We start from the raw sequence: 24,750 nt of genomic DNA, 5'->3' as shown, positions 1-24,750 counted from the left end.
GTTTGTGTGCACAGCATATGTTTTTGTGTGTTGTATGCCATGCTTGTCATTAAAATATACGCTTTGTTCCATTAGCATGAAATTTAGTGTCAGGGGCCATTCACAAAGCATACAGCACAGCATGAGACCTGAATACTGCATAGTCCTGAGACCTGATATGGAAAGTGTAACTGTTTTCAATGTGACGCTGAGTTTCGTTTTCAAGATGGTCACGTTGAATACTGTAAGTTTGTGAGGCAAGAAGCTGAAAAACCAGCAAGACGATACAATGATGCAAACAGAAAAATTATCAAAGATCATTTAGTGCATGTTTACATACAGTATAACATCAATTATTCATTGCCCCCTCATAGTGTTTTATGTGTGATTTTATTTTGAATTGGAGGTCTAACTCCCATATTGACGAATTTCTGTGTAAATAATTTATTTATCCATTTGTTTGTAATTTCTTGATTATATGCACAATTTAGTAGGTTATATGCTACTTGTCATGTGCACTACCATTAAAGAAATGTAATACCAGTAAAAATAATATTAATAATAATTCCTTTTTCGGCAAGGATGCATTAAATTGATCAAAAATGACATTAAATGCATTTACATTGTTACAAAAAAGGTATTTCAAATTCTATTAATCAAAAAATCCTGAAAAGGTATCACTGTTAAGCAGTTTTCAACAATGATGATAATAAGATGTCCTTGAGCAGCAAATCAGCATTATTTTAATGATTTCTGAAGAATCATGTGACACTGAAGACTAATGATGATGAAAATTCAACTTTGCCATCACAGGAATATATTACATTTTAATATGTATTCAAATAGAAAACAGTGATTATCTTTTTTCAGTACTAGTCTATCTATCAAGTTTAAATGTCAGTTCAATTAGTTCGTGAATTCTCCCCGGCTTGTCGTCCTGTGAGTGTGTATCAGAGCGACATTGTGCTGCATTTCCTGTCCTGCTTCAGGAGAACAACAGAGCAGCTGTTGTCCCTGCCTACCTGACGCATTTTTCCCAGAGCAGTGCATCTAATTCCTATGACAATATGACAGTTATTCGTATAATAAGATTGCGTGTAGCGGCATTTACAAGCCCCGCCCCATGATTCTTCACTCTGGGGTCCTGACAGACTATGCAGACACAACGACACAGTGGCTTGTGTGTGTGTGTGTGTGTGTGTGTGTGTGTGTGTGTGAGGGAGCATCCCATTACTCATGAGCAGCATAAAAGGTGTGTCCACTTTCTAATCACATGCTTGGACTGAGAGGCCAGGAGGTGAACTCATATAATATAATATAATATATAAATGTATTATATATTTATTTATACTTTTAAGTTGTAGAAGTGCAGTTTTTGTGTTGCTTGAGTTCAGGCCCAGAGTCTTACATCAGGGGAAACCCTCTTCTGAGCCCTTGCTGGTCTCACCATGTGTCAAATTCACCATGCGACTGTCAGGAATTTCATACTTTGCTTCCAAAACAGCTAGAGAACCGGAGGACTGGAGAGATTGAGGCTCTGTGTGTGTGCCTGACACAAACCTGGCCCTCCTACAGGACTCTCACTTTCAACCAGCTCTGTGTAAAAAAGACACCTCTGGGATATAGATGCACTTTCTGGAGTCGTTTCACCCAAGTTGTCATTTAGTTGAAGCTGGTTGGCTGTGTGTGTAAGATGTGTGGGGGTTACGGCTCCATGGTGTTGCTCAGTGATCGAAATACCTAAGAGGAGAGCCCTGTGGAAACAGATAGGATTATGTTCTGGAGGACGACAGCGGCCGCCTTTCTCTTGTGGTTCTGGATGGTGAGTATGGGCCCTGCCAGAGCTTCAGGCCCTGCTGAGGAAACACTATGCTGGGGTAGACGAGCCTGGGCTGCTGGAAACTTCAGCTGTGTGGGTAAGTGCATCATGTGTTCGTTGAAGTTTTGAACGTGGGATGTTTAATACAAGGTATTATGACAGACTGTGCATTATAGGGACCCTTCTTAAAAAGACACTTGCATACTTTTAAAATGAGTATGTATTATGAAAATAATTACTTTAAAAGGAATATACTTCAGTGCGAACTGAATGTAATGTTTTCAGACACTTAAATGCGCGTTATTTATCATAAAATTAAAATGTATTATATATTTATTTATATTAGTTGGACTTGAAGCTAATGACTTTTTATGGCACTTTAAATTGTGGTCACCACCCATTTTCATTGTATGAAAAAAAGCTCCATTTACACTCACTGACTGTTCCACAAAAGAAAGAAAGTCGTACAGGATTGAATGGCATAGGAATGAGTAATGACTATTGAACTATTACTTTAATAGTTAAAAGGGTGGCCATTACATGGTCTATAAAGAGAGAACTTTTTGTTAAACAAATAATTTTAGGAAACACTAAATCATGAGTGCTTTTGGACTTTTGGCCCAGATTTTTGCTGCTGTGAGAAAATAACTTTACCCTCCCTTCATGAATCATAATATTTACTGTGTTTACTCTAAGTCTGTTAAATATCTATTAAATCAGAGTGCATCCTCAATATAAAGATAACGACTCGGTTACTAACGTAACCTCGGTTCCCTGAGAGGAGGGAACGAGTATTGCGTAATAGCTTACGCAATGGGAAAACTCCTTTTCTCGAGAAATATTGAAGTCTTTATGTAAAACGCATTGCAGCTGCACAGCATACAGCAATGAGCGAGGCAGCTCGGTCATTGGCTGTGCTGCGGCAACTGCACGAACCTATGACGGGTCGACTCTGAACCCGCTTCCAATGAGCGTGCTTCGCGCCCTCGCGCGTCAGAGCCCGCCTAGATGGGCGTGGCCAAAGGCTATATATTGGGCGCCCCGTCGTCTGAGTTCTTTTAGGTTCAATCGACTGAAGCAAACTGACCAAGCACAAGCACGGCAGATTACGCAATACTCGATCCCTCCTCTCAGGGAACCGAGGTTACGTTTTAACCGAGTCGTTCCCTTTCGAGAGGTTCCTCCTATTGCGTAATAGCTTACGCTATGGGAACGCCATGTAAAACGCCGTGCGTGCTGACTTCGCTCTATTAAGCCGGAGGCAGATGCCTGAGTCTTCGAGCAAAGTAATTATCCAACGAGCCAGCCGAAGGCGGGCTTTATAAAAGGACAACGTGGGCGTCCAGAGTACTGTCTGCCCGATGGGCGTCCAGAGTACTGTCATACTGTCATGTATGAAAAATCCTCTACATCAGTCAAAGACGGATTCTATGAGGGAGGAGACAATGCTCAGCATGTACACACCCCAGCCTATGCATAGTTAGACCGACAGTATGTTAGAGCAGCGGTTCCCAAACTTTTCTCCTTGCGCACCCCCTTCTATGTCCCAACCGGGTTGGCGCACCCCCAATCCCCACTTAAATATATATATTTTTTTTTTAAACGCAACAAAGCTTTGTTTTATTGCCATATAAAGACTCATGTTTTATCATGCTCAAATAACCAGAACACACATGACAATAACAACATTAACAAAGTTTCAATATAATGCAACAAAGCTACGCACAAGCTTCCACTTTTATTCCTTTCACACCAATGCGACCGTTATTTAGAATTTGTCACTTTAATGTTTCCATGGTGACGCGTCATTGCTTGTCACGGGACACAGCGCAAACACAACACAGCGCTGAATGAATGAGGATCTGCTTTTGTGTCATTTTTCCTTTTTTATCAAAAATATTCACAAATGTATTAGCTATACATGAAACACTGATATTCCGATTGTCAAATATGTGGAAGTGGACGCGTTGTGTTGTTTAAACGCCTTCATAACGATTGCGTTAGTTGAGCTGTATGCGCGATGGGCGGCATCATGTTAGTTTGTGCCACAGTTCAGAGAAGAATCGGATCTGTTGGATTTACAACACGTCAGTTTCTTCCCTTCTCACGAAAAACATGAACGTACAGTAAGAGGCTGGTGAACTGGGAGAAGAATAGGGTAAAATCTGAAGCTACGTTCTCACAATGAATAAAACGTGTCATCTTATAATGAAAAGGATTATTATTGCCTTATCCATAGATATCAGCAAAATCAAAATCATTGTTTTGCTAGTACTTATGTGTATTTAAATGTGTGAAACTTAAAATAAACATTATGTGGTTGAAAACACTCAATAGTTGTGATATAGGCTATGACAGCACTGGCTAACGCGCGAAAGCACATTTGAATTTAGAAGTTGATAACGTCTGCAGAACAGTGTTTAAAAGACAGCAGCTGTCTTATACGTTTCTATTAAAAACTAATTAATAATAGTTTTTTTATTTAAAATATAAGCGATTACAAAGGAAATGTTTACAGTTCATGTTTTTTTTTTATTGTATGGAAAAAAATCCCATTTAAAAAAACAGACCGCCATTGCATTTTTCCTCTCGCACACCCCCTGGTGACAGCTCGCGTACCCCTGGGGGTGCGCGCACCACACTTTGGGAATCCCTGTGTTAGAGTGCAATGAGGGGACCTGTAGGTTATAAAACCTGATAAATGTGGACGGTGAGGCCCAGCCTGCTGCCGCACAAATATCCTGAATGGGTATCCCACTCGACCACGCCCACGAGGAGGCCATGCCTCTCGTAGAGTGAGCTCTGATGCCCAAGGGGCACTGAAGGCCCTTGGCTTCATAAGCCAGCGCTATAGCATCAACTATCCAGCGCGATATTCTTTGCTTTGAAACAGCCAGACCTTTAGTGCGGCCGCCAAAGCATACGAACAATTGCTCTGTCTGTCTGAACAGGGCAGAACGTTCCAAATATACTCTGAGTGCCCTGACCGGGCAGAGTAAATTAGCGTCGCTTTCGTCTGCTGGAGACGATAGCGCGGCCAAAGATATCACCTGTGCTCTGAAAGGAGTAGAGAGCACCTTAGGAATATACCCTTGTTTTGGCCTGAGGACAACCCTGCTGTCGTTAGGTCCAAACTCCAGGCAGGTAGCGCTTGATGACAGCGCGTGCAGGTCGCCCACTCTCTTGACCGAGGCGAGAGCCAGCAAGAGAGCAGTTTTGAGCGAGAGCTGTTTAAGGTGCACAGTTCGGAGGGGTTCGAACGGGGCACGCTTAAGTGCGTCCAGGATCGTGGCCAGGTCCCAAATCGGCACCGAGGGGGGGCGTGGGGGATTTATCCTCCTGGCGCCCCTCAGGAAACGAACAACTAGGTAGTATTTCCCTACCAGCATGTCCGCTCCCTGGTTCAGAACACCTGGCACATGCGCTGCTCTCAGCGAGCGCAGGTTGCGCTGGGACCATAGGAGGAGCTCCCTGGCCATCGAGTGCAGGGAGCTCGATCTGAGTCCACCCTGACGATTTATATGCAAAACTACCGTCATGTTGTCCGTTCGGACTAGGACGTTCTCGTCCTTCAGGTACGGGAGCAGGGCTCTGAGAGCCAAAGCGACCGCTTTCAATTCCAGACAGTTTATATGTAGGCGCTTCTCCGGGTTTGACCACAAGCCGGAGACAGGCCTACCCTCGTAAAGGGCCCCCCAGCCTATTTTGGAGGCATCTGTCGTGATCATTTTTCTCCTTGTGTTCACACCCAAACTCACGCCGGACTGATACCAGTCGACAGCTTTCCAGGGCGTCAGGGCTTTTATGCAGCCGTGATTTGCTCTGATTAAAAAGTGGCCCGAGCGCCACGCGTGAGTGGGGACACGGCTTTTGAGCCAGCGTTGGAGAGGACGCATGTGCAACAATCCTAGCTGGAGTACAGCTGATGCTGAGGCCATGAGACCGAGCATCTTTTGAAATCGCTTGACGGGGGCGCGCGCACCCGCTCTGAACGATGTTGCAAGGCGCCGGATAGTGAGCGCGCGCTCTGACGAGAGGCGCGCCGTCATCTGCACTGAGTCTAGCACTATTCCCAGAAAAGAAATATTCTGGCTGGGGGATAGCATGCTCTTTGCAAAATTGATTCTTAGACCCAGGCAATCTAGATGACTGATAATCCAAGATCTGTGTGTCACTAACTGGCTCTCTGATTGTGCTAGGATTAGCCAATCGTCGAGATAATTCAGTATTCGCACTCCCCGCTGCCTCAGGGGGGAAAGTGCTGCATCCATACATTTCGTAAATGTACGGGGTGCCAGTGACAGGCCGAATGGTAGTACTGTGTACTGGTATGACTGTCCCTCGAAAGCGAATCTCAGAAAAGGCCTGTGATGAGGCGCTATCGGAATGTGAAAGTAAGCGTCTTTCAGATCCACTGATAGAAACCAATCCCCTGGGCGAACTTGCGCGAGGATATGTTTGGTTGTTAACATTCTGAACGAGCGAATCATTAAAGCTTTGTTCAGATGTCTGAGATCTAGAATGGGGCGGAGACCGTCATCCTTTTTCGGGACGAGAAAATAGCGGCTGTAAAAACCTGCCTCGCTCATAGAGGGAGGGACTGTCTCTATATCGCCTTTCTTTAACAGTTTGAGCATCTCGGTGCGTAGAACATGTGAAACATCTTTTCTCACTTTCGTCTCGACCACTGCTGTGAAGCGGGGCGGTCTGCGAGCGAATTGAAGCGAGTAACCGTGTTTTATTATGTTCAAAACCCATTTCGGCATGTCGGGGATATTTTCCCAAGCTTTCGCTCGCACAGATATGGGCTGAATGCTGGCTGGGGGCGTGTCGCAGTGACGTATGGCTCCCGCCAGCGAATCGCTCTGTGCTAATACCGAGCTTACAGCTCTCAGCGGCGCGGGCGGGCGCTGAGCAGCTTTGTTGAATGCCGAGTGCAGGGGTGCGTGTGAGATTACAGGCACGCTCGCCGTAATGCTCACAGAGTGAGATGGGGAAATGTTTAACACTGTATGGGCAGTGCTTATGGGTGGGGGTGCATAGACTGTGGCAGGCACGCGCGCCACTTTCATAAAACTTCCCGCTCATGGCGGGAGGTTTTTGGTCATATAAACAGTGTTTGTGAGTTGGGGTGCGTGCATAACAGCGGGCACACGCGCTACTCTTATACAACTTCCCGCTTTTACTGGGGAAGTGTTTATAACTGTGGGAACAGTGCTTGTGTGTAGTGGTGCATACGTGACAGTTGGCACACAATCTACATTTATAGGGCGTCCAGCTTGAGCTGGGAAAACATTTGGCACTGCGTTGACAGTTTTGATATGTGGGAATGCGCACTTTGGTGTGGACACGTGACCCTTTAATGACACAGGCAGAAAATGGCTCTTTATGTGATTTCTGTGTGTCGCCGTAAAAACGGCGTTTGTTTGCAGGTGGGCGAGCTGTGTGGCTGGCACATTGGCTGCTGTATAGACATTTCCAGCCGCCTGTAAGGGGACTGGGTAATGCTTTAAACGTTTTGGAGAGAACGGTCCGGCTCTTGCGAGACACGCGCTCTCCCTTTTTCTCCCTGTAGCTAGGAGGACTTACGAGGCTCTGGGTTCAGCACAATCTTGGGCCGAGGTCCCCGTCGCTCGGGCGGTTGTTTCCTGTTGGCAGAGCGCGAGCGGCGTCGAAAATCCGTTTCAGGTCTGGGCTGAGAGACGGGGGGCGCCGTCTTAGCTCGCTGCTGCTGAGGCGGCCGTTGGCGGCTCTGCGATGAGCTAGATCGCTTGGGCAGGAAGTGACGCATAGCCTGTGAGTCCTTACGGGCTTCGGTGAAGTGCTCGACGAACTCCTTCACCGCTGGTCCAAACAGGCCGCTTTGGGAGATAGGCGCGTCGAGAAATGACGCCTTATCTGCATCCTTCATCTCTGTCAGCGTCAGCCACAGATGGCGCTCAAGGACAGTCAGGTTAGCCATAGCACGGCCGATGGATTGGGCGGTGGCTTTTGTAGCTCGCAGCGCTATGTCAGTGGCGCTGTGCAGATCCTTAAATGCCTCAGGATCGGGTCCAGACTCGTCCATACTGCGGAGAAGTTTAGCTTGAAACACCTGGAGGACAGCCATAGAGTGAAGCGCTGATGCAGCTTGGCCGGCGGCGGCGTATGCGCGACCGGCGAGAGCTGAAGTAGACCGGCAAGGCTTCGAGGGATGAGAAGCTTTAGCTTTTCATCCAGCGTTGGAGGGTGGACACAGATGATTGGCCACAGCCTCCTCGAGGGGCGGAGTCCCCTCATAGCCTCTTTCTTTCGCGCCGTCCACAGAGGAGAGCGACAAAGAAAAAGAAGGCTTCAGGCGAGCGGAGTGCGGGGCTTTCCACGACTTCGTGAGTTCGTCGTGAACTTCCGGGAAGAAGGGGGAGGGTCTTTGTCGAGGGGCCTGTCGGCGCCCCTGCAGGAACCACTCGTCCAGTCGGCTGCGGGCGGGTTCTTCCGGGGAAGACCAATCGAGCCCGAGGTCTTCCACGGCCTTAGATAGGATGCGGACGATTTCCGAGTCCATGCTGGAGCCCGCGCTCGTGCCCGCTAATGTCGATGGCGCGGGGTCGAACGACGAACCCGGCCAGTCGTCGGATGCAGCATCACAGGAAAAACTGTCATCCTTGTCATCGTCATCCCCTGACGCGCCAAACGAGACGAGCCCCATCGCTCCGCTGGAGGGGTGCTGGTCCGCCTGTGTGAACTGGACTGGCGGCGGGGAGTCTTCGGGTGGTGGTGAAGCACGCGGGGATTGGCCCGGCGTGACATCACTGCAAACCGCGTGCTCCGGCGGCCTCTGTGAGCGGCGCTTTTTCTTTCGCGGCTCGACCAGAGGAGATGGCAGCACGGAAGAGGTGGGCTCTTTCGCGGTGAAAACGGCGAAGCGAGCGCGCAGCTCGGTGAGGCCCAGGGCGTCACACTCGGGACATCCGCCTCGAGTAAGGGCAGCCTCTGCGTGGTCCGGTCCCAGGCAGCGGGCACAAATGATGTGACGATCCCCGTCCTGAAGAGGGCCTTGACACGAGGCGTAGGAAGGCATTTGAAACAACGCCTTGATAATTTGCTCTTTTAGAAAAAGTGTCGCGGGGGCGAACACTGATAGCTTTGAAAAGGATATAGGATGATGCGCGCCGGATGGCTTAGCAGAAAAGGTGATCGAAGGCAGCTGAAGGCGCCTGCGTCCTCGAAGCAGTCCTGCTGTAGGCTTGTCGACGGCGGCGGCGAAAAGACTCCAACAAATCCGGAGGATCCAGCGAAGAGAAGGTTCTTTGCTGAAGGAGATTAAATCTGAAGAACTCAGACGACGGGGCGCCCAATATATAGCCCTTGGCCACGCCCATCTTTGCGGGCTCTGACGCGCGTGGGCGCGAAGCACGCTCATTGGAAGCGGGTTCAGAGTCGCCCCGTCATAGGTTCGTGCAGTTGCCGCAGCACAGCCAATGACTGAGCTGCCTCGCTCATTGCTGTATGCTGTGCAGCTGCAATGCGTTTTACATAAAGACTTCAATATTTCTCGAGAAAAGGAGTTTTCCCATAGCGTAAGCTATTACGCAATAGGAGGAACCTCTCGAAAGGGAAACTCCCTTTAAAGTTTTGATATCGTAAGTTATTTCTTGAATGTGCTTAGCTAGAACATCAGAATTGAATTGCTTTAATTAATATACTCATCTAAATGTTGTTGTAAATTAGTGGCTATTGACTGTAACCAAAACCATGTTGAACTTTTTTCTATTATTTGTCTCTACATATCCTAGCAACATGGCTGTGCGTTTGTGTAATCCACTCAAACAACTTCGAAGGCCTCCACTATGGTGTGTGTTGCTAGGATACAGTTGCTTGATTTCTGCAGGCATCTGTGAGATAGATGTGTGAACCTCTCCCCATTAAAGCATGAAAAGACCTGTCACACAGCAACAATAATTCACATTCTGAATGACATTATAGGTGCTGATATGGGTAGGGAATAAAGAGAAAATAATTAGCAATTTTATGACCAAGAAATAATGTATTTGTTAGCCGACAGGCCTCATTTATCAAGCTTCATTTTAGGGTCACAACACCATAAGGTTTCAGGGAGGTTTCATGTTAAAGCTATTTAATTTCATTTAGTGAATGCAGCCACTAACATACAATAAAATCGACATAGTCTTCTTCATCACAACTCTGAGCTTATATCTTGCACCTACTTATTCAATATCTTTTAATATAATTTTTTTTATGGACCACAGTTTTAAATCAGATTATGAACTTGTGAGACAGTATTAGATATTTAATCCTTCAGAGTGGTACTTTGATAAGAATAAAATTTCTGCTGAAATGTGTCTATATTACATAGACACACTAGCTTATATTATTTAAAGAATTAAACTATGTTCATGACTCTACCTTTTTATTGCAGAACATTGTAGGCTAACATTAAAATATAAGTCCTTACAGACTGTTACAATTACTAATATCACTACAGCAGAGAAACAAAAATGTAAGCAACATTTAAAACAATTATATATATATATATATATATATATATATAACCGTAATTACGAGATGGCAACCCGTGACGTTCTACCTGGAGTTGTCGGATTTATGCGTTTCTATGTCAACACTATCAACTCCGAAATTAATCTGCAGTAGTCATGTGGTACATCCAGAGCTCTGTAAGTTGTTTACGTCCATTATTATTGTAAAGTTATGTGCTTTGAGACGAGGTAATTTAACACCGTCTCTACTATCTCATGGCGCTTTGCAGGCGCTGCTGTTTGCGTTCATGTGTTTTGAAGGAGACATGGCTTTGGAGACGCTCTAAAGGGAGGATGGGATCTTATGCTTTCAAAGCTGGCTTGCTATTGCTAGGCTGTCAGAAATTGCCTACTCTTAATGACTTTAATGTTCAACTGATAGAGTTAACAGTGCCATGGGAGGATGCGGTAGATGAGGCATATGAGAGGAAAAAACTGCGGTATGCTCAGCTGGCCACTGAAGCAGAACAGCGAGGATGGAGAGTCCAGGTTTATCCAGTGGAAGTGGGTTGTCGAGGTTTTGTGGCACACTCTACAACCCGGTTCCTCAGAGACGTCGGATTCAGCGGCCAAGAGTTGCGTCGCACAGTAAAAAACTTATCTGAAGCAGCAGAAAGGAGCAGCAACTGGCGGTGGTTGAGACGGAAAGATTCTGGCTGGCTGGGTACAGGCCGCCACGCTACGGTTTCGTAGAATTCTTGAAAACTTGAAGAGTCTGTTGGTTTATTTGTATACGTTCCTGTGGATATTGCGTGAATGATGGGTGGTTGGGCAGATATTGTGTTTTGCGGTAGGTGGTATGCCATACGAAACCGTTGCCACTGAAACTGCATATTAACGCACCAGTGGGGCTCGACAGCCTTAGTCAAACAGGTTGGCGCGTATGGTTGGGTTGCGGAGAGATTGTGAGATTGTGGTTAGGTCTCAGCAGCAGGAGGGATGTAGAGGTCAGTAAGCTGGGCTGAGTTGAGTGGGGGACGGAGGGGGGGGGGGTGACTCTGGGACGCCAGAGTCACTGTCGAGCCCTCTTGAGGTGTCGTGGGCTAGTCGACGAAACACTGAGGACGGAAGGTGCCCACTTGAAGACCCTAGAGATGTCCCATACTCGGCTCAATCCAGACGGTTGTCTGGTCCTGTTGTCCTGTAGTTGCAGCCGTCGCGTGTGCTGACGTGCCAAGTACACTGCAGCCGTTAACGCCGGACAGAAGGGGAGTCACACCACCTTAAGGAAAGAAGCGTAAATGGATGGAGAAGCATAGTTTACTGTAAAGCTTCGTCTTAGTTTTGCTTATCTTGGCGAAAGCCGAGTACAAATCAGCATGAAGTTTTAACATCTACTCTCGTGTAATGGAAATCATCAATGCTGCCTTCAAATGTTATTGGAAATGTCCTACTTCCCACTTCTGAACGAGCTTGTCGCATTCAAGTGCATTGTTGTCTGAAAGAACAGGAACCATCATTAGAAGACCAGGTTAATTCTTGCCTATTGGGAAAATCTTATTAAAGGTATAGTTCATCCAAAAATTAAAAAATATTTCATTAATTACTCACCCTCATGTCGTTCCAAATCTGTAAGTCTTTTGTTCATCTATACAACACAAATCAAGATCTCTTTGATGAAATCTAAGCTTTCTGTCCCTCCATATTCAAAATGTTCATAAAAGAGATCTTAAAACTAATCCATATGAATTGAGTTGTTTAGTCCAAATTTTTTGAAGAGACTCGCTCGCTTCATATGATGAATATTGATAAAACAAATGATCCTTTTAAAGCCAAAATGATTTAGCGTCCAATTCATTGACACCATAAACATTCACCATGCTATCTATAGTCAGCTTGCTGACGATTCTGGCATTTCGGTCAAATACAGGCTATTTGCAATATGTATAATACATACAATACGCTTCAAAATATTCATATATGTAAATATGCACTACTTTAGTGACAAGTTCTCGGGAATCTGGGTTTAACTAGGAAACTCGTATGTATAGTATGTGGACCTCACCTGACACATCCTATTTTCTCACAACTCTTTACATTGATTTAAAATAATAAATGTTCCCCAAAAATCAGAGGGCTGTGATTGGCTGGGTGATGGAAAGGGTGTTCCAGGAAAAACAAAGATCTAAGCATGTTCCGCTTTTGTAAACCATGTTTTATTTGATATTGTAAATATATTATTTGTGGCTATGCAGTTTAATTTAAGATTGGGTTTAAAATCAGTTCGATTTGAACAGGAAAATGAGATGTGTACAGAAACTTGTTAAAATGGTTGTTAACTTCAAATAAGGATCAAATGATGTATGTTTTATGTATGTCATAGAAATGATGTTTGTATCATTTTGATTAGATTTGTCAGAGCTTGTATTTGTGTCTTCAAAGATCCTGAGCCTTATCTGTTACTTGGCCTGGGAAATGGCATCCAGAGGATGAACCTTGATGGTGGGGACCGGAGCAGGATCGTTTCTAGGGTGGGAAGGTCTATCTTGTTGGACTTCCATTTAAGTGAGGGGACAATGTTTTGGGCTGACACACATGCAGGACAAATAAACAGGGCAGGACTGGATGGAACAGGCAGACAGGTACTACTGAAGACCTATTAATGTTAGTTTTATTTATTTATTAGATTTTTTTTTTTACATATACAGAATAAATATTGTAAATACAGTATTTTAATATTTAATGTCATCAGTGCTTGTTTGGAGCCTGTTCCAAGCCTTTGGTTTATTCTTTCAGAAACTTCTCTCATCAGTGAAAAAAATCACTGGTCTCGCTGTGAACTGGATTGAAAACTCAGTCGTCTGGAGCAATGCAGATAAAGGAACGATACACAGAATGGACACAGATGGGAGGAATGAAAACACTGTCTTGAGAGACCTATCTCAGCCCAAAAGTGTTGTTGTTGATCCAAATGAGAGGTAAACATAATTATAATACAAAACTACACTCACCTAAAAGATTATTAGGAACACCATTTCAATTTCTCATTAATGCAATTATCTAATCAACCAATCACATGGCAGTTGCTTCAATGCATTTAGGGGTGTGGTCCTGGTCAAGACAATCTCCTGAACTCCAAACTGAATGTCAGAATGGGAAAGAAAGGTGATTTAAGCCATTTTGAGCGTGGCATGGTTGTTGGTGCCAGACGGTCTGAGTATTTCACAATCTGGGCGATGGGCTACAACAGCAGAAGACCCCACCGGGTACCACTCATCTCCACTACAAATAGGAAAAAGAGGCTACAATTTGCAAGAGCTCACCAAAATTGGACAGTTGAAGACTGGAAAAATGTTGCCTGGTCTGATGAGTCTCGATTTCTGTTGAGACATTCAGATGGTAGAGTCAGAATTTGGCGTAAACAGAATGAGAACATGGATCCATCATGCCTTGTTACCACTGTGCAGGGTGGTGGTGGTGGTGTAATGGTGTGGGGGATGTTTTCTTGGCACACTTTAGGCCCCTTAGTGCCAATTGGGCATCGTTTAAATGCCACGGCCTACCTGAGCATTGTTTCTGACTATGTCCATCCCTTTATGGCCACCATGTACCCATCCTCTGATGGCTACTTCCAGCAGGATAATGCACCATGTCACAAAGCTCGAATCATTTCAAATTGGTTTTTTGAACATGACAATGAGTTCACTGTACTAAAATGGCCCCCACAGTCACCAGATCTCAACCCAATAGTGCATCTTTGGGATGTGGTGGAACGGGAGCTTCGTGCCCTGGATGTGCATCCCACAAATCTCCATCAACTGCAAGATGCTATCCTATCAATATGGGCCAACATTTCTAAAGAATGCTTTCAGCACCTTGTTGAATCAATGCCACATAGAATTAAGGCAGTTCTGAAGGCGAAAGGGGGTCAAACACAGTATTAGTATGGTGTTCCTAATAATCCTTTAGGTGAGTGTATACTGTCGTTCATGGAAAGGAAAAGTGCAAGAATTGGAATAATGTACTCATTTTAGGTTGATCTCTCCTGAAAATTGAAATGCACAATTATAGTGATATAAGTATTAAATGCATTTTTTATTTTTAAACAAATATTAAAAATATTTTATGTTGTATTAAAAAAAAACTACATAAAAGAGCATAAACTTCAATGGCAATAAAGTTGTTAGCATATTGAGACATAGCTCTTCTCAGGACTGTGTTGCTCAAATCCTAGTTTGCCTCCTTGCTATAAATGCTGGAGCTTTCAGACGTTCACATTCTTTCGAACATGACTGGCACATAGGTGCAGTTTTAACAGGGTCTCTCCAACAGCATTCTACAGCACACTGGCCTCACTTTTAAGTCGAAGGAGCAGTCTGAAGAGATAAACAAGTGTTAAATAAGCAATCATTTTGTTTTCAATACAAATAAATCAACACTATTACATATTCATTTTGGAAACTGGAAAGGTTTTTTTTTCCAGTCGCAATTCAGTATTTGTATTGATGGAGATTGGGTCATTTAATTTATATATTTTAACTTAAAAACACTGTTTGACTAATATTTATTTGATATATAATATGTAATATTTATATTGAGGATGCACCGATATAAATGTCTGGTTGATATGCCGATAATTATTTTCATGTCATGGCCAGTAACTGAAAATGGCTTGTATTCAATTCTATACTGTTTTGGCTAAATACATAAAACACTAAAAACCAAAATACCTTTTCAGTGATTTTAAGTGTGCATCGCAACATTATAATGTACAGTATGAAAAAGGATATTAATTTTGATATTTGTTAAAGATTATATTTAATAGTATTAAGTAATTTGTTTTCTTAAAGATTAACTTTATGTGAGTGCGACGACAATCTAAATCTAAGTGTAATAATAGAGGTGTGAATAGAAGTGTAATAATAATATCCACTGATACAATATAAAACATGTATTCAGCCGATAAGTGATATGGTAGCATAGCATTATATTGTGCCTTCCTACTTTATACTTGTATATTAAAAACTGAAATGAAATTTTTCACTTTACATTTATTTTGATGCCATTTTTTCATAATGACATATAATCTGAATTAATCTAAATGTATCATTTACAATTTTGCTGAATAAGTTGAAGGTTACAGAGATGTGAGATGATCTATGCGAATGATGTTTAACGGTGCTACACTTATATGTACAACTTTTTTTCCAGATATATTTTCTGGTTGTCAGATGGGGTGCCTCCGAGTATCCAGCGTTCAGACATGACAGGTGGGAAGAAGGCGACAGTGCTGAAAGTTGCAGACAGAATGTCACTGAAGGTTCTGGCTATAGACCACCGGGACAGGAGACTGTTCTGGGTTCAGCAAGGTCAAGAAGGGTACACTGCAATGGGCTCCTGCAACTATGATGGCAACATTATCAACGTATTTAATCAGCCCTTCAGGTAAAATTGAGATCAATCCTTTATGTAAAAGAAAATAAAAACTAAAAATGTTCACACATTACTCTATTATAGTAAAGATATAGTATAATAGTATAAATGTCCTCCCTGTTCTACCGCTAGACCACAGGCTCTGAGGATGACGATTTTCCTGGATTATGTGTACCTAATAGACTTTAAGTCAAAAAGAATAACACGAGTAAACAAGTACACAGGGGGCCGAGGGGAGAATGTCAATTCCAAAAGGATGCCGCACCCCCTTGCTGATCTCAAAGTGGTACATCCCATCAATCAGCCGGTGGTGGAAATTCCACCTCCATTCACTCCAGGTTGGTAATGAAAAGATGAAATGATTAATTGCTTTAATAAAATCTGATAATAAAGTATGCTGGAGTATGTGCATTCAAAATAGCTAAACAAAACACATTGGAAGAATTATTGTAATTATTTGTAACAATTATTTTATTATTCCAATTTTTTTAAACGCTGGCGGGGAAAGAGTTAAAATGTCTTATAATTATCTTAAACATCACATAAAGAAGAGCAACTTTATAACATATTGGTGGTCTGTGTATGGAAGGATATGCTGTTTGTTCTTGTGCAGGCTGCAATCGACACACAGGAGAGTGTGTGAAAGTGTGTTCCAGTCACAGTGACACTGGTCTGTGCCGCTGCAGGGATGGTTTTTCCCTCAGTAAACAAGGCAACTACTGTGAAGGTACAGCCTCTGTTTCCTTTGTGAAACACAGTAACATCTAAGAGACATGATAGCATTAGTGTAGAAATTCACAGCTTTCTTATTCTTTTGTTCAAAATGTATCCGTCTGAAAAAAATCTCTCCTTCTCGTTTAGATATCAATGAATGCGCCCTGTGGAATCACGGCTGCTCACTGGGATGTGAGAACGTTCCGGGTTCTTACTTCTGCACCTGCCCTAAGGGTTACCTGTTACTGCCCGATTTGAAGACCTGCCAAGGTAGGACTGGAGAATGGGGGATGGATTATGAAACACTAGCACTAGTAGCATACATATCAATGAGCTGGAAGTAGAGGTGTACAATATCACGATTTTTGATCGTGGATGATTAAAATGTCTCCACGATCTGCTTTTGAAGAAATATCGTAGTATCGTGCTATAGTGTATTCTATCACCTCTGTCCCAACATACTGTACAATGCAATGTATATTCAAATCACATGTTAACGCAGAGGTCGAGTTACACTTACGGGATAAAAGTTCATTATTTGGATATACTTTATAGCCTTTCCGGTTAAACATTTCATTTGCGTGCTGATGCGCTGTTCTAACCTGTGCTTTTATGAGCGCATACACTCGAAGTTTACAGGCACTAAAAGTCTGTCAAGCAGTGCCTGGATACTGGACTAAGTTATCTTTCGTTAATACTGGCAATTACACACAAGGTTTACATAAACACAGTTGGTTATGTCTAAAGTGAAAGCAAACACTTGAGAGAAAATCGGGTGCGTGTCATATGCGTGTATACGGTTTTAAAGTGACAGTAGCCTAATAGTAAACATGCTGCCACTTGTTCTTAAAATATGTTCACCCAAAAATGAAAATTCTGTCCTTATTTACTCACTCTAATATTGTTGCAAACCTGTGAACCACGTAGTGTCCGTGCCGTAGTGTCCGTGCCGTAGTTTTCGTGTCCGTGCCGGAGTGTCCGTGCATCTTGTCTAGTTTTGTTTGTGTAACCGCTGTTGGTAAGTCTGATATAACCAAGTCAAATTCACGTTTCTTGTGACATTGTGTTGGTGCCGGAGTGAGTGTCGGTGCCGGTGCCTGTGCCCGTGCGGTAGTGTCCGTGCCGGAGTGTCCGTGCCGGAGTGTCCGTGTTGGTGAATTCTTGAATGCTTCTGTTAAAGGGGTCATATAATGCCATTTTTGTACAAGCTAGTATGATTCTTTAGGGTCTAAATTAAAAGTTTGTAATATACTTCAATTAAAAATTCTCATTAGTATTGTAAGAAAACACTTATTTTACTTGGTCAAAAACAGCTCTGTTTTCAGCACGCCGTTTCAGTGCATATGACTTTAAATGATAATGAGCTTTGCTCACCCCGCCTCTCTGTTCTGTGTGTACACCGTTTGTAACACAATAACCATAACGCGTTGTTCAGTATAAACGTGGGATTATGAATTATATTGAGAACATCATAGATAGAAAACATGCCGTAAAGTAACTTACCCTGAGTGTAAACCTTAGACGCATTCATTGTGAAGCGTGCAGCTAGCGATTTGCAAAGATTAATATAAATATTAATATAAAGTTTAATAAAACGTTACACTCACTTCAGTTTTCTGGAGGTTCAGCAGGAACACGAATAGCTGGTACCGATCCATTTTTCATGAGCAGCTTCTTAGCAAAACCAGCTTTATACTGACCCTTGTTTATAAAGCAGTCTGCTGAGAAATGATTCGCGCAAACATGAACGCATTGACGTTGCTCGTGGGGAATATTCCCTTCGAAAACAAACTCAGCCACTGCGTCTTCAGCGGTTCGGATTTAGGAACATTAAAATGACTGCTGTGTTCGTTATTACACCCAAGAACAGAACACCACAATCGCTTAAGCCTCGCTCACACTACAGGAGTTTTAAAATCCTAACCGATTTTGAAATCTGGTTGCAGCTCACACTTAAGGAGAATCTTTGCAGATTTTCTTACCTCAAATCTTAAACATGCTCACACTACAAGATTTGAAAATCGTGGCGCATCACACACTACACAATGTTATTAAGATTCGTGCCAGAGAAAGCGCCTCACGTGATCTCACGCAACAGATCGGAAGCGGAAAGGTGGATGTAAACAAAATATCTGTCCTTCATATCAAGTCATATTCGTGAAAAGGTTGCCGTGTGACCAAGGAAAGCGAAATCTTTTAAAAAAAAATCATCCTTTTAATAAGGATATTTCTAATGAATGGCGTCAGCTCTGTTCAATACAATGAATCAATGCCATAGATCTCTATAAGGTAAAGCATCAGCAGCGTTGCTCAATGCCCATTGCTGCTCAGCTGAGCATTGTAAAGTGGAGCTCAAAGTTAAAATTAAAATAATTAACAGCTTGTTTCATTTAACCTATCTTTGAATGAATATAACTTTATAATGAATATAAATATTTTATAATGAAAATATTTTTGTGTAGGCCTAGGCCTAATTCTGTGAATTACACTGTGCAAACCAAAGTAATAGCCTACAGTAGCTACTACCCACCGGATGAAGAAAGGGCTCTCAGTCTCCACAGAACATAAAATATTCATATTATTTTATTTTTCGTGTTGGCATTTGAGGAAAAAACAATGTTACGGACATGACCGCTCTAAGCGACTTTAAAATATGCTTTAAATCTTTCACAAAGACATCAAACAGAAAGCACAAAACCTTTCTTTAAATCGAATTTCGTTTTGTATTAATTGTATCTTAATTTTAAACAATGTTTCATCAACCAATTGCCTGGATTTTTATAAATAAGAAGTAAATATAGCAGACGATAGATAATCACGAAACGGAGGCGTCGGCGATACTTCATAAATGAACCGAAACTCAGCGTATAAGATAGCCTACTTGCCTCACAGACATGTCTACTTTTAAACAGAACAATTCAAAACGAAAGAAAACAGACAACAGACTGCTCTCTGCTTATGTAATCTATATGAAATGTGCATTTCTCTCTGGCGCGTTCACTACTGAAGATCGCGTGCATCCTGCGGAAGACGGAAGAGTTGCAGATGGTTCAGGATCGATATCGAAAAATCTATATTTTTGACAACACTAGATTGTAGGCTACTTAGTTTATTATTTCAGATGCCTTTATTATGCATTTAGTATTTTATTATTATTTATTATACTGTATTGTGCTTATTTATTTAGCAATAAATATAAATGGAGATAATGCGCGCATCGCGCTGTTGAGTCACTCAAAATTACCTCAATGGAAATTCCTTCACCATGACAGCCCTACTTATTGGCTATTGTGACAGTACTGACGTAATCACAATCTTGCTCATCCCGATAAATATCAAACATGTTTGATATGATCGGGGCGAGCCCGATTTGTGTAAGAGCAGATCGGGAGGTGCAAGATTCGATCTGTGAATGCCTCACATTACCAGATAATCTGTGCCGAACATCGGAACCGATCGAGGTCCTCGACAAGATTTTTTCTCCGATTCTCGGGAGGGGAAAATCGGGCATAAATCGGCCTAAAACTCCTGTAGTGTGAGCCAGGCTTTAGACGCCATTCTGCTCATAGACAGTGCTCCAGCATATCAACCATGACTGCGCCGGTCCGCGCAGACTATGATTGACAGCTCGCTCACGAGCGAGGGCGGGTCTGTGTTGAAACGATGCTGTCAATCAATAATTGTGGGAGGGGCGTCCGAGCGTGTGACGTTACAAAATCGAACGGCTCAATTTGAGGCAGGGGAAAACATATAAGGAGATTAAAACAAAAACACTGGATGGATTTTTATCATTATATGATGGTTGTGTACAGGCACTGCCAACACACATTTCAGTACAATCAACTTGTAAAAGTGCATGTACCATTATATGACCCCTTTAAATACACCTACTGTAACTAAAAAATAAAGCACTGTTTATTTAACTTTATATTATATGTTGTGTACATGTAATGTATTTCTTTGTTCTTATCTTTTTATAACAAAGAAAATAATGAAAAAGATTTTTATCTTCGCCACTTTGGCCTAAATGTCTGCCATTCTTTTTAATTTTATAATTTGTTACCTTTATAAGGCTTTGTTTTTAAAATAGGGACATTACTTTGACTAATGCTCGGTCACTTACAAAATAGGAAAACCAACATTGTAATGCAGTTCGTTGTTATGGGAAGAAGGAGGTGGGAACCGGCTAACATTTCACAATTTTAATAACAAAATAAAACAAATACAAAAATGAAAGTATAAGCCAGCAGCCCCTCGCGGACGACTGCTGGCCACACAAAACAGAAACCATCACATAAAATCAGGCCTGTTCCTCTCTTGATCTTCACAACCCTAGCTAGAAGTTGTGGGTCAGGGAGAGAGAGATTTATAAAAGGAAAAGTGCTAAAAAGAGCACTCTAATTGTGCATTGAAGCAGAGCAGGACAGCGCAGTGCCATAAGATAATGAGGTGACATCAGTAATAAGGAACATATTTAGTCAGCAGCTTTGCCTGGCTAAGCAGGTCAGGAGCAAAGCAACAGCGAGATTAACGCTCCATACAGTTCTCGCACCTGCGGACACTCATACACACATGCAATCAAGTTTGTTGTAATGTGTTCTGGCTGTCAGAATATTCAGAATGATTAGTGATGAGGAAATGACAATAAATGAATATAGATGTTATAGAATTATAAAATAAATAATGGAATAGATTTGTACTTTTTGTGAATAATTATTTTAGGATTATAAATACATTTAAGTTTTGAATGCAGATGTAAATTTATACAAAAAAGGAGATTATTTTAAAGTCGGCATGAAACTTGCGATAGTCTTTTCTTCCCTATTTTGACACATATCGAGTGAAACAGCTGCTTGAACAAGAAAAAAAATGTAGGTTGGGACATGATTTTGTCCAATCAGGAATTTATTGGTTCATTGAATGGTTGTGGTTTGCTATTGCTGTGATGTCATGTGAGTGACAGGATGTCCCGCCCTCTCGCAAGTAAACACATCATCAGAGAAGAGATGAGATGTCGTTGCAGGAGGCAGGGGGAGTTATTTTGATGAAAGATTATGAGGGCACATGAATTTATGTGCATAGATGCAATATTAAAATAATTTTAATTTAAAAAATCAGTTTTGATTGAATGATTTTAAGCTTAGTTTAAGAGTGAAATTGTCACATAATCTTCTTGTTAACTGTCTCAGAGCATCAAATGCTTTCACTCACTCTGAGCAATGGACCCCTTTCGCACTATGACCTTTGTGGGTGGGATTATGGTCCTGACATTATAACAGGATTGGAGAGTGTCCAGATAAGAAGCTTGTTTCCTACCATATGGCTTCTTCAGAGTCTATCATCAGCACTGGTGACAGTACCATTCCAGATAAAAATAGCTCCTTATTCTGTAGCTCTCTGGAGTTAAATCTGTATTTATGTCTGTTTGAACTGCTGTCATTACGTAATGTAACTGAACAGGAGGCACAGTTTTTATATGTATCCATTGTTAACCTGAATAAAACAAAATGTTCTAGACACTCTTAATTGATATCAGGACCGGTGTTTTGTAAATATAGGATGATTGGATTTGGGATTATTAGGTGTCAGAATAAGGACTGCCTGATAGGCACAGTGCCACAAGGTCTGTTGGTTCAGAGAGGTGTTCATGGAAACATTGAGGTGAGAATTGATCATCTGAGGACAGGGATTTTTGAAATGAAAGATTGAGGCCATTTGCATTATCTTGTCATCCAACAGGTCATTCCATTTCCTGAAATGACCATGCCATCCTATTACTGCTTGGCTGCACAAGAATATGTGAAGTGACAATTAAATTGAAATGGCAGGGTTATAACAGTTGATATTGACCTTATTGTTATGTTTGTAATTTTGTTATTTTGAAATTAACTTTTTATTTTCTTAAATCTATGTTATTAAATTGATCTTAACTAATCAAAACCAAGTTGAAAGATAAACAATATCATTTCAAGTAATATTGTTTTTGTTTGTTTGCAATTTCACTGTATTTTATTCAAATGTAAAATATAATATGATATTAAACCTTCAAATTCCAAATTATTACAAAATGTACTTTAAGGGGCAAGAAAATACATCACCGGTTTTAAAATATGTATTTTTTTGTATTTTAAAATATATATTTATGAAATATGATTGTATTTATAACATATGTAAAATGGCCTAAAATATATGTGGGAAAAAATACACACATACAGATTTGGTTAATTTGGTCATTTTTGTATATATATTGTTGTAAATACAGAAAAGATGGCCTGCTTACCTTTCTCCCTGTGCATCTACAGAGACTAAACCATGTGTGGAGAATGTTACAGCTTGTGATCATGCATGTGTACACACAGCAGAAGGAGATGTGTGTGTGTGTCCAGATGGATCTGTGCTAAATTCTGATGGCCATTCATGCACAGGTGTGTGTGTCAAAGTATGTTAAAAGCCTTATTTAATGAATGCAAATATGACTGTTTTCTTCACCATTGTCTGTGTGTTTCAGGCTGTTTGTCTGCAGATCGGGGGGGCTGCAGTCAGTTGTGTGTGACTTTATTTCCAGGCAGGTTGGTGTGTGAGTGCCAGCCTGGATATCAGCTACAGTCTGATGGTAAACACTGTGCTGCCACAGGCAAGTCCAACAAGCTTTTATATTCTACATTCTGCCAGGGTGCCTGTCTGTCTCCCACATTTTGTTTCCTAGAATTATTGGGTTAAGCATGTAGTTAATCAGTATTTAAGTGCATTTGCTTCCAGTGACCTAGATCTTCTGGAATCTATTTCCTTTTTTTTTTTTTTTTAGCAGGACCTCCAACGTACCTGTTGTTTGCCAATGTAGTAGATATAAGAAAGATTACCACAAATGGCAAAAGGAGCAGAAAACTACTGGAGGAACCAAGAGGGTCTATCATTGCTCTGGATTATGATCCAGTGCAGAAAAGGGTAAAATAAAATATCACACAAACACATGGCTGAAGAAAGTGTGCTGTGACAGTTTATCGATGGCCACTGCAGTGATTGTGTTTACAACTGCCTTCTAGTGGACATAAGATGTAAGGAAACAGGAATAAAGTTCAGGGGCTCCTGTTGATACTGTATTTTACTGTCATCTAGTGGCCACAGAGTATAAGTGCAAGAGGATACACTTTTTTTCTTTTCATTCATGTACACATTTTACACAGTACATAGATTCAGGGCCTTCTTCTGGCCCATTCAAAATGTCAATTTTTAATAAATAAATAAAAAACGAATCCACAAATAATTAAATAAAACAACAACAACAAAAAAAACCCACATATTCAATGGAGAGAGAATCCTGAAAAACAAAAAACAAACTTTTTTTACTTTGTGTGCTAAATGTACTGTTGAAAATAGTGGTTGTCAATAGAATAAAGTTATTGGGATTAATCTTATTTTCAACTAAATCAGAACTTATTTACGATAATTTGTCTTTCAATATGTCTGTAATGGGATCCACTGGAGACAAGTGTAGATGGGAACCCAAGTGCAGTTTATTACAAACAAGATTAAACATGGCATGAAAAACTCAAAATGAAGACATGAACATACGGCTCAGGAACAGACACCGGCTCAAATGTGTGCGCCGCCCACACACACCACATGGCGTTGGAGTCACTGAGGGCTCAGGCATAGCGGCGGCCATTTCTGCTGAGGGCTCAGACGGCGTGGCAACGGCTAATCGACCGAAGACACAGGCACCGCAGACATGGCGTGAACAGTCTCTGGCTTGGCAGGCATGATGTGAAGAGATTCAGGCTTAGACGGTACTGTGGGGTTGTGGGTTTCCTCATCTGCAAAACCCACCATGAACGATGAGCCACTTAACAACAAGGCGTAGTCAATGTATTGGGCCAGGGACCAGTGGATTTTTCCATGAAGCTGGGAGTGAATGGGCTCATTCAACTCACCCAAAAAATGTATTTCAAAGCAACGTCATTAAAATCCAACTGGCAGCACAGCCCACAAAATTCCTTCACATATTTTTCCAGAGGACAATTCTCCTGGCGTAAATTTAGGAGGGCAACCGCTGGGTTCATTGTAGGTCAAGTTTTCTGTAATGAGTTTTCATCTACACTTGCCTCCAGTGGATCCCAAGTGCAGTTTATTACAAACCAGATTAAACATGAAACAAAAACATGGTGTGGCATGAAAAACTCAAAATGAAACCATGAACTTACACAACAGAGGTTACAGTGAAATAAAACTTGACAAAGACACATGGCAAACATGAGGGCTTAAATACACAGACTAATGACAAGACAAGGGACACCTGTGAACAATGAACAGACGATTAACCAATGACAA

General features: G+C 42.0%; 1 protein-coding gene across 1 annotated transcript in view; it reads left to right on the top strand.

Annotated features, from left to right (window-relative positions):
- The first annotated feature begins 1,334 nt into the window (after positions 1-1,334).
- egf (epidermal growth factor) overlaps positions 1,335-24,750 on the top strand; it is a 40,396-nt gene continuing 16,980 nt past the window's right edge. The window contains exons 1-10 of the mRNA XM_056261847.1: positions 1,335-1,895; positions 12,718-12,917; positions 13,072-13,253; positions 15,487-15,720; positions 15,841-16,046; positions 16,322-16,435; positions 16,570-16,692; positions 22,725-22,847; positions 22,931-23,056; positions 23,231-23,367. Of these exons, the coding sequence (XP_056117822.1) occupies positions 1,754-1,895; positions 12,718-12,917; positions 13,072-13,253; positions 15,487-15,720; positions 15,841-16,046; positions 16,322-16,435; positions 16,570-16,692; positions 22,725-22,847; positions 22,931-23,056; positions 23,231-23,367 (1,587 nt within the window). The 5' untranslated portion in view covers positions 1,335-1,753. The remainder of the gene's footprint in view (positions 1,896-12,717; positions 12,918-13,071; positions 13,254-15,486; positions 15,721-15,840; positions 16,047-16,321; positions 16,436-16,569; positions 16,693-22,724; positions 22,848-22,930; positions 23,057-23,230; positions 23,368-24,750) is intronic.

The sequence above is a fragment of the Rhinichthys klamathensis genome, unplaced genomic scaffold (genome assembly GCF_029890125.1).
Source record: "Rhinichthys klamathensis goyatoka isolate OS25496 unplaced genomic scaffold, OSU_Roscu_1.1 h1tg000186l_1, whole genome shotgun sequence".
In the NCBI taxonomy this organism is placed as follows: domain Eukaryota; kingdom Metazoa; phylum Chordata; class Actinopteri; order Cypriniformes; family Leuciscidae; genus Rhinichthys; species Rhinichthys klamathensis.
The sequence above is the reverse complement of the archived record's forward strand: the minus strand, read 5'-3'. Positions and strand labels throughout refer to the sequence as shown.